This window comes from Bos grunniens, chromosome 24 (genome assembly GCF_055505025.1).
Source record: "Bos grunniens cultivar Pamir isolate PY7600 chromosome 24, Bosgru_T2T1.0, whole genome shotgun sequence".
Classification (NCBI taxonomy): domain Eukaryota; kingdom Metazoa; phylum Chordata; class Mammalia; order Artiodactyla; family Bovidae; genus Bos; species Bos grunniens.
Genome location: NC_141188.1, coordinates 40,585,822 through 40,598,798, shown reverse-complemented (window position 1 = coordinate 40,598,798; position 12,977 = coordinate 40,585,822). Strand labels below are relative to the sequence as shown.

The window sequence follows — 12,977 nt, the reverse complement described above, 5'->3', positions numbered from 1 at the left end:
ACGTAGCTCTCGTGGTCCAGCCACCACTAACCACGTGCCCTCACGCCAGGACATGTACACAAGTTCTCACGCCCTTCTGCTTTTGCCTGACTGGTCACTTGTGCCTAGAAGTTTCTCAGGTCTATTTCTTTAATTACAGCTCAAGAGGTGACATTGACAAGTGTGAAGGGGATGGAATTGGGAGTGAGGAAAGAGAGGTCCCAATCCCCACCGTGAGCAGCTGGACAGACGGACACCTACTGACATGGGGAAGATGGAAGTAGACCAGATTGGGGGCTGGGAGGGGGTGGGGCCAATGGTTTGGATGAAGAAACGTTCAGTCTTAGGTGCCCCTGAAATAGCCAGGGAAACAGGACGGGCAGTGGAGTTGTGTCTGTGGGTCTGAAGCTCAGAGAAGTCACAGAGTAAGGAACCTGTATTTCGGATGTGCTCTTGTGCTGGGAACCAAGTGGAGGAGCTCAATTCCAAAGACCTGCAGAGCTTAGAAACAGGATGAGATGATGAATGTGAAGAGGAGGATGGAAATGAGGCAGAAGGGAGGAGGAAGATCTTGAATGTGTCAAAAACACAGAGAATTCAGAGATGGGAAGGGACTCGCGTGGATTTACTGGCTTGTAGGGAGGTCATCGGTGACCTCAGTAGGATTTAGTAGAAAAATGGGGACCACCCTGAAGGGTGACTGGAGATGGGGATGTGGTGACAGCATGGGGGTGAAGTTCTTTTAGTTTTCCTTCTGTTTAAATTAAAAAAAAAATTTATGGAATATAATTGCTTTACAGTGTTGTGTTAGTTCCTGCTATGCAGCAAAGTGAATCACCCACACGTGTGTGTGTGTGTGTGTGTGTGTGAGTGTATGTATATATACATGACTAGTCACTTCACTCGTGTCTGACTCTTTGTGACCCCATGGACCATAGCCTACCAGGCTCCTCTGTCCATGAGATTTCCAAGAATACTGGAATGGGTTGCCATTTCCTCCTGCAGGGCATCTTCCCAACCCAGGGATCGAACCCCAGTCTCTTGTGTCTCCTACATTGCAGGCGGATGCTTTACTGCTTGAGCATTTTTTTTTTTTAATTCTTTCCAGAACATGACTGTAAAGAAGAGTAGAGAGGTAGGGCCATCCTGGAAGGGTGAAGATGGGGTTGCAGAGGGGTAGGATGCAAGGTCAGGAGCAGTTGTTAGGTGTGTGGGGGTGTGTTTAGTGGATACTGGGGTTTTTTTAATGCAAATAGACTCCACTAGAGGAGTCATGGCAATGGCACCCCACTCCAGTACTCTTGCCTGGAAAATCCCATGGACAGAGGAGCCTGGAAGGCTGCAGTCCATGGGGTCGCTGAGGTTCGGACATGACTGAGCGACTTCCCTTTCACTTTTCACTTTCATGCATTGGAGAAGGAAGTAGCAACCCACTCCAGTGTTCTTGCCTGGAGAATCCCAGGGACGGGGGAGCCTGGTGGGCTGCCGTCTCTGGGGTCACACAGAGTCGGACACGACTGAAGTGACTTAGCAGCAGCAGAAGAGTCATGGGATATCACTGATTTTCACTTGCTTGAAGTTGGTAGTTTTAATGGATCAGTGAATAGTATTCAGGAGTCACAAATACTTAAGCTGAGTATATCAAGATCTACTAGCCTCTCTTCTGTACATTTATATTTGAAAGATCAAAGGGAGAAAAGGCTTGTTTTCTTAAAAATCATTAGTCTTACAATCCCCCAGGCAGGTAAATGGTGTGAAGGGGTTTCTTTATGAAATGTTTTGTTACTCCACAGGAATCCTGTTGTATATGTAAGGACAGAGATTTATATGAAACATTCTCCTGCAGGAAAAATCCTAGGTTTGTGTCTTTTAATAAAATGTCACTGAATTTTCTTATCTGCAAGAGATGTAGGTAAATTTGAATGCAGAAGCTACTGTGGCAGTCAGGAGATGGAGAAGTTAGAGATGCTACTTCTATAAGTGGAAAAAAATGAGGATAAACTGACTTTTTTCTTCTGTAGAGTGAAAAATTAGAGCTGAAAAGAAACGAAGCCTCAGATGAATGCCAGGGACCATTTTTTAAAGGAGAAATGAATCAGGAATTGGGAAGGATTTCATTCACACCTGCGCCATGCCTCTTTGGAAGCTAATTACCATTTCTTTTGGTAGTCATGGAGTAAATACAGCCTTGAAAAGAGGCATCATGGAATACAGTTTATGTTTCTTGAAAAGATAAAGAAGGCTTCTCTTGCCATCATCCCAGTGCATGTAGCAAAAGTCCTTATACCAGTTTTGAGGATTTAGAGTTTCTAGGATTCCAAACTTTTTTAAGCTGAAGCAGAACACAGTTAACAAGGTAAATTTAATATAGAGAAAAGGCCCAGTTTAGCCAAAGCTGAGCATAAGCATTTTGTGTCACTTTCTGTTTGTGATCACAGGTGATACTGTTCCTTCCACTCACCGAATGATTGCTGATTTTAGGTCATACAAAATTAATCTATCAGAAGAGAAGGGAGCATTGGAAAATAGTCATCTTTAGTGAGTTGGCAAGGATAATGTGCAATTTTAAATGGCGGGGGTCATCCAGGAAAGCAAAGAATTGAGTATAAGAAAAAGAAAAACCAAAGCACTGTAAAAATCATGCAAATCTAATACTAAAGAATGTTTCGGCACTTGGGTTTAAGATTGGAGATGTACATTATAGAATTATTAAACTAATGACATAAAGTAAGAAGGACCATATTAAGAAGCTTTGATTTTAGTTGTTTGTTATTGAAAAATCAGTTTATTGCTCACTTATATTGGCATGTGAATAGGGAAGGAAGACTATTTTCAAAGTTTTGAAATTGAATTTACAGGTTGAGGCCATTGATACAGTTTGCTCATAGGTACAATTTGACCTTATGCCCTTTCAGATGTTAGAATTAAATATTGATTCTAGTGAGATTCCAGAATTTTAAAACCTTACATTTTTAAAGTTTCTTACTTTCAGTTCATTTCAGTTCAGTCGCTCAGTCGTGTCCGACCCTTTGTGACCCCATGAATCGCAGCACGCCAGGCCTCCCTGTCCATCACCAACTCCCAGAGTTCACTCAAACTCATGTCCATCGAGTCGGTCATGCCATCCAGCTATCTCATCCTCTGTCATCCCCTTCTCCTCCTGCCCCCAATCCCTCCCACAGCAAGGAAATTTTACTTTATTAAGACTAATAAAAAAACAGCAATGATTTATATTTCTTGTATTATATATTTAGTGTTAGGGGAAATGATATGCTGAGGAAATTTTGACAAGGGCGTAGGATTTTATTTGAAGTGCGGTTCTATGATAAATGTGATATATGCCAGGTCAGGTATTAGTTATTCCTAGGCAGAGAATAATGCTAGGTTATTTCACTATTTAAATAGCTGATAGGTGGTTCCTGGGCTCTGTCCATTTTGCATTTTTATTCGGCCTTTGTGGAGCTGGCTTTTTGCCTTAGAGACAAGACATGGAATTAAAGACAAAAACCAGGTGCTGAGTGATTTCATGGCTAGAATAGTAGCAGTCAAAATTGGGATATTTCTTTACGAGTTTTACCTTTCTGTTTCATGTAGAGTGAATCCCAGGCTAATTTTATGTTTAGAAAGATTTTTATCTTAACACGTATTGAGAAGATTTCAGCCCAGATAGTGAAGAATCTGCCTGCAATGCAGGAGATCCCAGGGTCAGGAAGATCCCCTGGAGAAGGGAATGGCAATTCACTCCAGTATTTTTACCTGGACAATCCCATGGACAGAGGAGCCTGGCGGACTACAGTCCGTGGGGTTGCAAAGAATCGCACTCAACTGAGCGACTAACACGCTTTCAGGTCTAGAGTGCAGTCGTATGAGCTGTATATACCACAGTTACCTGTGTGGAAAAAAATACTTACGTTTAAAAAATAGTAAGGAAATCCGGAGAAGATAGTCAAAGAGGTGGCAGGGGGTTACAACATATTTATCTCTGCTTCTAAACCAAGAGTAGGGCTTGACTCATATCTGGTACTCCCTGAAGGTTGGGCAAGTTGAATTGATTATTAGAATGACTCCTCCCCTTCTAAAAGGAAGAATTCAGCTATAGTCTCTGAATTACACAATCACCACCTCTCCCTCCCCCTCCACTGTTTTTTCTGTAGACTTGACACTCTGTATTATAAGCTTAAAAATGAGAATATCATATTTACCTTCAAGATTTGCTTGAAAATCTAAAATATAAGGAGGAAAAAATTGTACTGGTTTTATGTAGATCCCTGGGTGGCCCTGCACTTGGATTGATGTTTACATTTACATGGTAACTGAGCACACGCCAGGTTGACACGTGTTTTATTCAACAGGCAGAATAGCTGGTGATGGTAAAAAGTTACCTAAAATAGAAAGCACCACATTCAGTTTATAAGATAGATTAGTATTTATAATGTTTCCCTCTTCAAAGTGTTAAGCATCTTCCAATGTGTATTGTGAGAATGGGAATTAAATGGTGGTTTTACTATGGAGTTTTATTGGGCATACAAATTCTACACCATACTAACAGGTGTATTATTTGCTTAAAGTGTGATACTAATTCTTTGCTTGATATATTTTTACCATAAAATTAGGATTCAGTTCAGTTCAGTCGCTCAGTCGTGACCGACTCTTTGCAACTCCATGAACTGCAGCACACCAGGCCTCCCTGTCCATCACCAACTCCCGGAGTTCACTCAGACTCACGTCCATCGAGTCAGTGATGCCATCCAGCCATCTTATCCTCTGTCGTCCCCTTCTCCTCCTGCCCCCAATCCCTTCCAGCATCAGAGTCTTTTCCAATGAGTCAACTCTTCATATGAGGTGGCCAAAGTATTGGAGTTTCAGCTTTAGCATCAGTCCTTCCAAAGAACACCCAGGACTGATGTTTAGAATGGACTGGTTGGATCTCCTCGAAGTCCAAGGGACTCTCAAAAGTCTTCTCTCCAACACCACAGTTCAAAAGCACCAATTCTTTGGTGCTCAGCTTTCTTCACAGTCCAACTCTCACATCCGTACATGACCACTGGAAAAATCATAGCCTTGACTAGATGGACCTTTGTTGGCAAAGTAATGTCTCTGCTTTTGAATATGCTGTCTAGGTTGGTCTAACTTTCCTTCCAAGGAGTAAGCGTCTTTTAATTTCATGGCTGCAGTCACCATCTGCAGTGATTTTGGAACCCCCAAAAATAAAGTCTGACACTGTTTCCACTGTTTCCCCATCTATTTGCCATGAAGTGATGGGACCAGATGCCATGATCTTCGTTTTCTGAATGTTGAGCTTTAAGCCCACTTTTTCACTCTCTTTCACTTTCATTAAGAGGCTTTCTAGTTCCTCTTCACTTTCTGCCATAAGGGTGGTGTAATCTGCATATCTGAGGTTATTGATATTTCTCCCAGCAATCTTGATGGCCGTTTATGCTTCTTCCAGCCCAGCATTTCTCATGATGTACTCTGCATATAAGTTAAATAAGCAGGGTGACATACAGCCTTGACGTACTCCTTTTCCTATTTGGAACCAGTCTGTTGTTCCATGTCCAGTTCTAACTGTTGCTTCCTGACCTGCATATAGGTTTCTCAAGAGGCAGGTCAGGTGGTCTGGTATTCCCATCTCTTTCAGAATTTTCCACAGTTTATTGTGATCCACACAGTCAAAGCCTTTGGCATAGTCAATAAAGTGAAATAGATGTTTTTCTGGAACTCTCTTGCTTTTTCCATGATCCAGCGGATGTTAGCAATTTGATCTCTGGTTCCTCTGCCTTTTCTAAAACCAGCTTGAACATCTGGAAGTTCACGGTTCACGTATTGCTGAAGCCTGGCTTGGAGAATTTTGAGCATTATTTGACTAGTGTGTGAAATGAGTGCAATTGTACAGTAGTTTGAGCATTCTTTGGCATTGCCTTTCCTTGGGATTCAAATGAAAACTGACCTTTTCCAGTCCTGTGGCCACTGCTGAGTTTTCCAAATTTGCTGGCATATTGAGTACAGCACTTTGACAGCATCATCTTTCAGGATTTGAAATAGCTCAACTGGAATTCCATCACCTCCACTAGCTTTGTTCGTAGTGATGCTTTCTAAGGCCCACTTGACTTCACATTCCAGGATGTCTGGCTCTAGGTGAGTGATCACACCATCATGATTATCTTGGTCGTGAAGATCTTTGTTGTACAGTTCTTCTGTGTATTCTTGCCACCTCTTCTTAATTAGGATTAGGAAGGGAAATTATATGATGATCTGAGATATTCATTTTTGAAATATTTACCATACACCTGAGATCAGAAATTGCTTAAAATGACATGGTGACCAGTGGTATAGAAGCTCTCTTGCTTAGAGCAAGAAACAGCTTTAACTAGGGCAGCATGTCTATTAGTAGTAGGAAAAAGGTAACAGCAGGGAATAGCTTATTTAGATGTGATCATGTTCAGTTCTCCCATTTGGCAGATGTGGAAACTGAGGCACAAAATACTAGTGTCTTGAAAAGTAAATTATAAGAACATGGCGGTTATATCTTAGACCGTCGTTTTTAGGATGTAAGAGCAGATTATTCTCTGTCCAGATCTGTTGTGTGAGTTTCAGATGGAATATGAGACAGACTTCTTCAACACTCAAGGGAAATGAGGGGGAGCTGAGAAGAAACCTTTGAGAGTGAACTTGTGATGAGCAGGAGAGGGGATGCTGTCTGGCTTCCCTCCGGCCATGGCCAGGGCTGGCGTGGTCCAGTGTGGGACAGGCCCGGCAGTACTTAAGGAGCCGCTGTTATACTGTGGTTGCTCATTCAGAAGGGCATAACAGTTATGGGACATCACAGAGGAAAGACGTTTGTTCCAGGAAGAATGCATGGATTCAGGGCTGTGGAGGGGCAGAGCAGGGTCCCTGGGGAGGAGGAGAAGAGTGAGAAATTGTACCCGCTTCCATTATTAGATCATCCTTCCCAGAGACTAAAATGTATCTTCAGCTGATACTGCAAATTCATGTTTCTGAAATTAAACGTATCTAAGTTAGGTAATTATTAGGATGGTAGTGTCATTTCCCTGTCACCTGTGGCGAAAATCTAATAGGAGGAAAACCCGTGATGGCCCCGAATCAACTTGACTGCTAGTTAAATGTTCATTTTGCGCCGTCGACGGGCACCCTTGCCAGTGGTGAACTTGACAAGGCTGCTTGCTGGGTCTGTGTTGGGTTCTTAGCGTTTCTCCCTATTCTGGGTGCTGGTTCCCCGAGTGATAGGACTGTCCCTCTCTCTGCCTGCAGAACAATCGACCATGACCACCGAATCAGGATCAGACTCGGAATCCAAGCCGGAGCAGGAGGCCGAGCCCCAGGAGGCGGCGGGGCACGAGGGGGCGCAGCCGGGGGCGCAGCCGGGCCCAGAGCCGGCCGCCGAGGAGCAGCCCCAGGCGCCGGAGCAGTTCGAGGAGGCGGCAGCACACAGCACGCCGGTGAGGAAGGAGGTGAGCCTGCATCGCCCCGTACCTCTGGCATTCCAACTCAGAACCATGAATGAATGTCTGCTGAGCTTTTCCAGGCTTTGCTCTGGCCTGGGTCTCCTAGCACTAGCAGGAACGTGGGGGGTCCAGGGGACGGGGGAGATCATCTGCTTGTCCTCTTCTGTTCCCCTGGCAGATGGACACTTAAGCTGTTTTAAGACTTTCAGTGAATGACATTCCACAGCCTTGCTTAGTAACGCCTTTCTTTGATGAAAGCACTTCAGTTCACACTGAAATCTGGACTGCGGGTCCACGGTTTTATCTGAGTTTACAGGGAGGCTAGACACTGCACTGGCAGCTCTAATTATGCTCCCAGTTGTTTATTTAAGCCTCTGGTGGCTCAGACAGTAAAGAATTCACCTGCAATGCAGAAGACCTGGGTTTGGTCCCTGGGTTCAGAAGATCCCCTGGAGAAGGACATGGCAACCCACTCTAGTATTCTTGCCTGGAGAATGAATCCCCATGGACAGAGGAGCCTGTTGAGCTGTAGTCCATGGGGTCGCAAAGAGTCAGACATGACTCAGCGACTAAGCATGTACACACTGGTTCAGAACTATTCTAATGTTTCCCCGGGGGCTACTCTGACCTTAAGGTTACCAGCTGTCCCTAGTAGGTGTTCAAGCTGCTCTCTTTCTCTCTGCCATGGACATATTCAACTTGGTTACCTAAATGTGTTTAAGTTGTCATGGAAATGTGATTATTCCTTTTAAAAATTTTCCTACAAAATATAAAGCATGATTTATACCTGGGCCTTGAATGAATCCATATTTAAATTTTTTTGTCTTCAAACTTCAAACCTGGGATTGGTATGTTTTAGGTTACTGACTCATGGGTTAAGGGAATCTGGGAATCTCTACATATGGTTGACCTTTTACAGGTTGAAAGTGTCTGTGTCAAGCTAGAAATTCTAGAGAACATCAAAAGAAGAGACATGAAGTCCCCATGTCTTTTTAAAAACACAACATATAATTATAACATTAAACTGTATGTTGACAGCCTGATTATTTTATTTCTTTTCTCATAGTACTTAAGTTCTGCTTTTAAACTCTATAAAGAGTCATATTGGAACTTCCCTAGCGGTCCAGTGGCTGACTCTGCACTTTGAAATGCAGGGGACATGGGTTCAATTCTTGGTCAGGGAACTAAGATCTTGCATGTGGTGCGGTAGGGGGTCAAAAGGAAAAGAATAACATTTATTTTCATGCTCTGTCTGATCGACATTTTGTGAAGGGAGCTGTGGGTTATCCTTTAACTTTTTGTCAGGTAGAATCTAAGGAGCAGGTGTTGGCATCACGGTTTCCCTTCCCTTTTCTTTTTGTGTAGACATGGTGGCTGTAGGGTTTTGTTTGTTTTCAGATCTTCAGCAATTTTAAATTACTAGGCTGTATTTTTCTATCCTCTTCACTCTGAAATGAAATAAACATGAAAGTGGGAGAAGAGTTTCTATACCCAAGTATAATTAGACATACATGGTTAATACAAGGATTGACTTTCTATACTCAGACAATGGAAACTAAAGAGAAGTGTGACTCTAAACCACTTTTCTTCTGTGGTTATCTCAGTGTTTCCAGAACTCTTTTCAAGTCCTCTGGACGTCAGCTTCCTCCTTTACAAAATGGAGAGGTCAGAAAAGAGAATTTTCTAAGAACATATCTTTCTTTGGACTTTTCAGAGTGTATTTGCAGACCATTAGAAGAGGTGGTTGGGCCCATGGGTTGATATACATTGGTGGTGATCTAATAGATAGAAGAGGGATAGAAAAAGTCATTGGAGAGAGGGCACAGGGAGATTCCAAGGGGACTGACTCAAGGGAGAATGTTACTGTTCTGTAGGATCGCTCCCTCTTAAAGTTCTGAGTCTAGCTTGGACTGGACTGTTAGGCTTTGAAAGCAGATTAAAGCCTTTGAACAGATTTGATATTTTTTTATACTGGCTCATTACAATGAAGGGGGGGGGGTGGGAAGCAGACTTAAAGGATTATTTTTAATTAATTTCGTACTGCTAGCTTCGTTGAATTGAGTTAGAGCTAAATCACGTATTTTAACAGTTGTAAAATTACTGAGAAGATTAATCCTTAAAACTCTGTAGGCTTTACAGTTTATAAGATACCTGGTATGTTTATGGAGCAGTATGGGTCATGGAGTAAAGGACCTGCCAAACAGCTCGACCCAGTGAATGAAAGAAGCAGAATACATTAGATTCAATCTTAGATGATTTGTTTACTTTTAAGGCTTATACTATCCAATGCCTTTGTTTTTTCTAATTGAAGTATAGTTGGTTTACAATTTGTATTAGTTTCAGGTGAACGGCAGTGTGATACAGTTATACACACATTTTTTTTTTCAGATTCTTTTCCATTATAGGTTATTACAGGGTATTGAAGATAGGTTCCTGGGCTGTATGGCCCTTGTTGCTTATCTAGTTTAATATATATATAGTAGTGTATGTTAAGTTGCTCCAGTTGTGTCTGACTCTTTATGACCCTATGGGCTGTAGGCCTCCAGGCTTCTCTGTCCATGGGGATTCTCCAGGCAAGAATACTGGAGTGGGTTGCCATGCCCTGCCTCCAGGATATCTTCCTGACCCAGCGATTGAACCCGCGTCTCTTATGTCTCCTGCATTGGCAGGCAGGTTCTTTACCACTAGTGCCACCTGGGAAGCGTGTATCTGTTAATTCCAAACTCCTAATCTGTCCCCTCACCCTTTCTCTTCTGATAACTATACATCTGCTCACTATGTCTGTGAGAGCCAATGCCTTTTTAAAAAGTCAGGAGCCCGAACTTCCCTGGCAGTCCAGTGGTTAAGACTTCACCTTCCAAGGAAGGGTTTGCAGGTTTGACCCTGGGTAGGGTGCTAAGATCCCACATGCCTCAGAGCCAAAGAACCAAAACATAAAATTGAAGCAGTATTGTAGCAAATTCAATAAAGACTTTAAAAATGGTCCATATAAAAAAAAAATCTTTAAAAGTCATTTGTACCCTTCTTTGCTTGGGCAAAACTTGATGGCATTCACTGAGAGCTCAGCACTTCTCGTATAAATACTTGAGTCAAACTGAAAGAAGTCCCTATGGGTACATTCAGGTGGCAGAAATTATTTAGGTGTACCTGTTAGTATTATTTTTGTGTATGTGTATCCATTCCTTATATCCTAATTCAGACATCCCTCATCCTGTAGGAAATAGAAAATCCCGTTTCTACAGTGTCCTTTGGTTGCCTGAGCAATGCAATATTTATTTCCTGTCTTGCAATGAAAACTGTCCATTGTTTGCTCTCCACAGGTCACTGACAAGGACCAGGAGTTTGCTGCCGGACCTGCCAAGCAGCTCGAATATCAGCAGTTAGAAGACGATAAACTTTCTCAGAAATCATCTAGCAGCAAACTATCTCGATCTCCATTGAAGATCGTCAAAAAGCCTAAAAGCATGCAGTGCAAAGTGATACTTCTGGATGGATCAGAATATACCTGTGATGTAGAGGTAAGTGTATATTTTTTTTGTCCCAGATATTGAAGAGCTGGGGTATATTGGTCTAAAGCATGCAAGATGTCTCTTTGTTTTTCCAGATCTCTGGAAAATTACTCAGACCCAGTTTCTAAATACAAAATTATTTCCAGTCTCTCTCACAGGGGATCAAATTACTGAAAATACTTGTAAAGTCCCCAAAATGTTACAATTAAGAGAAAAATGTGATCTTCTTTAAAAAAAAAGAAGGCAAACTATCTAATACTTTCCATGGTAGGAAAAACATTTTGGAGGCCTTAAAAAATCAGGTTTTCTTTAATATCCTGGCTGTGAGCTGTCATTGAAATGAATTTTACTTTTTCTGTTTGCATTACTTATGGCAGGGTTGTTAATTGGAGGAAACTTACAGATTTCTGTACACAGGAGCGGTAGGGTAATTTGAATGGTGAATGTCCTTTTCCTGCTTGGACAATGAGTAGGATCTGCAGCTCAAGTGTAAAAGGGTTTTAAAATTCACATCTGCAGCTCGAGTGTAAAAGCATATGCTCCTCTGTGCTCTCTCTGTAAAGAAAACAAAAAAAAATTCCTTTGAGAGAAAGGGCAGATGAATGACTTTTATCAGAGATGTGTGGCCAGACCAAGTTGACAGCTGAGAGCAACGTGGGCTGTTGAGAGCCGTAGAGACACGGATGGTCGCTGAGTATCGCGAGAACACAGGCTGGGCGCGAACTCAGGCGGGAGCTAGAAGTCTGCCAGGTCCACCACCCGCCATCCACAGCATCTTCTCCTTGCGCCGAGCTGGGGGAGATTCCCGTTTTAGATTTAATATTTTCATTTAAAGAGCTGTTCCTCTGCCTCCAGCTGCCTGCCCTTGGTCCTTTTCACATCCCTCTGCTTAAACCCCGCCCACCGCATGACTCCACTGGCCCCCTCTTCTGCCAGGGGTGCTGAGAATCTGGACCTCTGTGTGTGGTTGTTCATTTCAGTTTCTCTTTTCTCATGACACAGCCAGCACCAAGCCCACCTGATGCCCTGTGTTCTCTGCCTGTAACCCCTGCCTCATTCCTTGTAGTCTACACAATGCGCTCAACGCACTAGTGCTTTTCTTGGAAGAGAAGGTTCAAATTCATTTCACATTGATAACATCATTTAGGGTGGGGATGGGGTTGCATTACCAAATCACTACAGATTACAGGGACATAGAAAACAATTTTTTAAATAAACTCTTAAATCAAAAGTGATTTCATTTATCATCTTAATTTAGAGAATTTTTGTCATCCTGTAACCTGACAATTGTTAGTGGGTTGCTTAGTGAAATGGGCTTGTTTGTCACCGACTGGTTGAATAGGAAAAATGGGTGGGGAGTAAAATATATGTTCTGAGGTTTGCCACACACAGATCCATTTGTTGCAGTTTGTCTGCTGCTTCTGATTTTGCCTAATTTCTTAGCCCAAAGTATTCAATTATTGATTCAGATGTTTATTCTGGAAACGAGAAGATCCAATAATATAATTTTACCTGGGCTTTACTATGAAGCTTAAAGCCCTTTTGTAACCTTTAGCAACGTTGCATTTTTCCAATGTGGATCCACCTTCTGGAAAAATTTAAGTCAAGAGAAGCTTTCTTCCTTAACTTGAGGGTGAGTCTTTCTACTGAATTATATTTATATAATGGAGTAAATAGGGTTCCCTGGCAATCCTCTAGTCAGGACTACCAGAGTTTTCTAAAGAACAGTCTGGAAGAAAGTGGATAGTGTTTTCACATAGGGAGAATTCCAGCAGAAAGCGTAGGTGCATCTGTGGAAACCAGTAGCTCTGATGGCTTCCAGTGCTTTTTCCTGTTCTAAGACTCATGGAGAGAAGAAGCACAAAACTCTGGAGAAGCAGGATTACCACTCCCGACCCCTGTCCCCAACTCGAGCAAGTGAATTAAGAATAGAATGGAGGAGACAGTAAGAGGAATATCTCCCCACCACCCCCCCCCCCCTCTTTATTTTTGCATTGAATAGACCTCAAACAAGGCATTTTATTTT

General features: G+C 42.5%; 1 protein-coding gene across 50 annotated transcripts in view; it reads left to right on the top strand.

Moving 5' to 3' along the window:
• Positions 1–12,977, top strand: part of EPB41L3 (erythrocyte membrane protein band 4.1 like 3) — a 239,395-nt gene that overhangs the window by 140,131 nt on the left and 86,287 nt on the right. For 42 of the 50 annotated variants that reach the window (XM_086372335.1, XM_086372340.1, XM_086372332.1 and 39 more), the window contains 2 exons: positions 7,249–7,448; positions 10,763–10,960. In XM_086372335.1, coding sequence (XP_086228461.1) covers positions 7,260–7,448; positions 10,763–10,960 — 387 coding nt within the window. In that variant the 5' untranslated portion in view covers positions 7,249–7,259. Of the gene's footprint in view, positions 1–7,248; positions 7,449–10,762; positions 10,961–12,977 lie in introns of those variants that run through there. The other 8 variants (XM_086372345.1, XM_086372343.1, XM_086372310.1 and 5 more) reach the window with 1 other exon arrangement.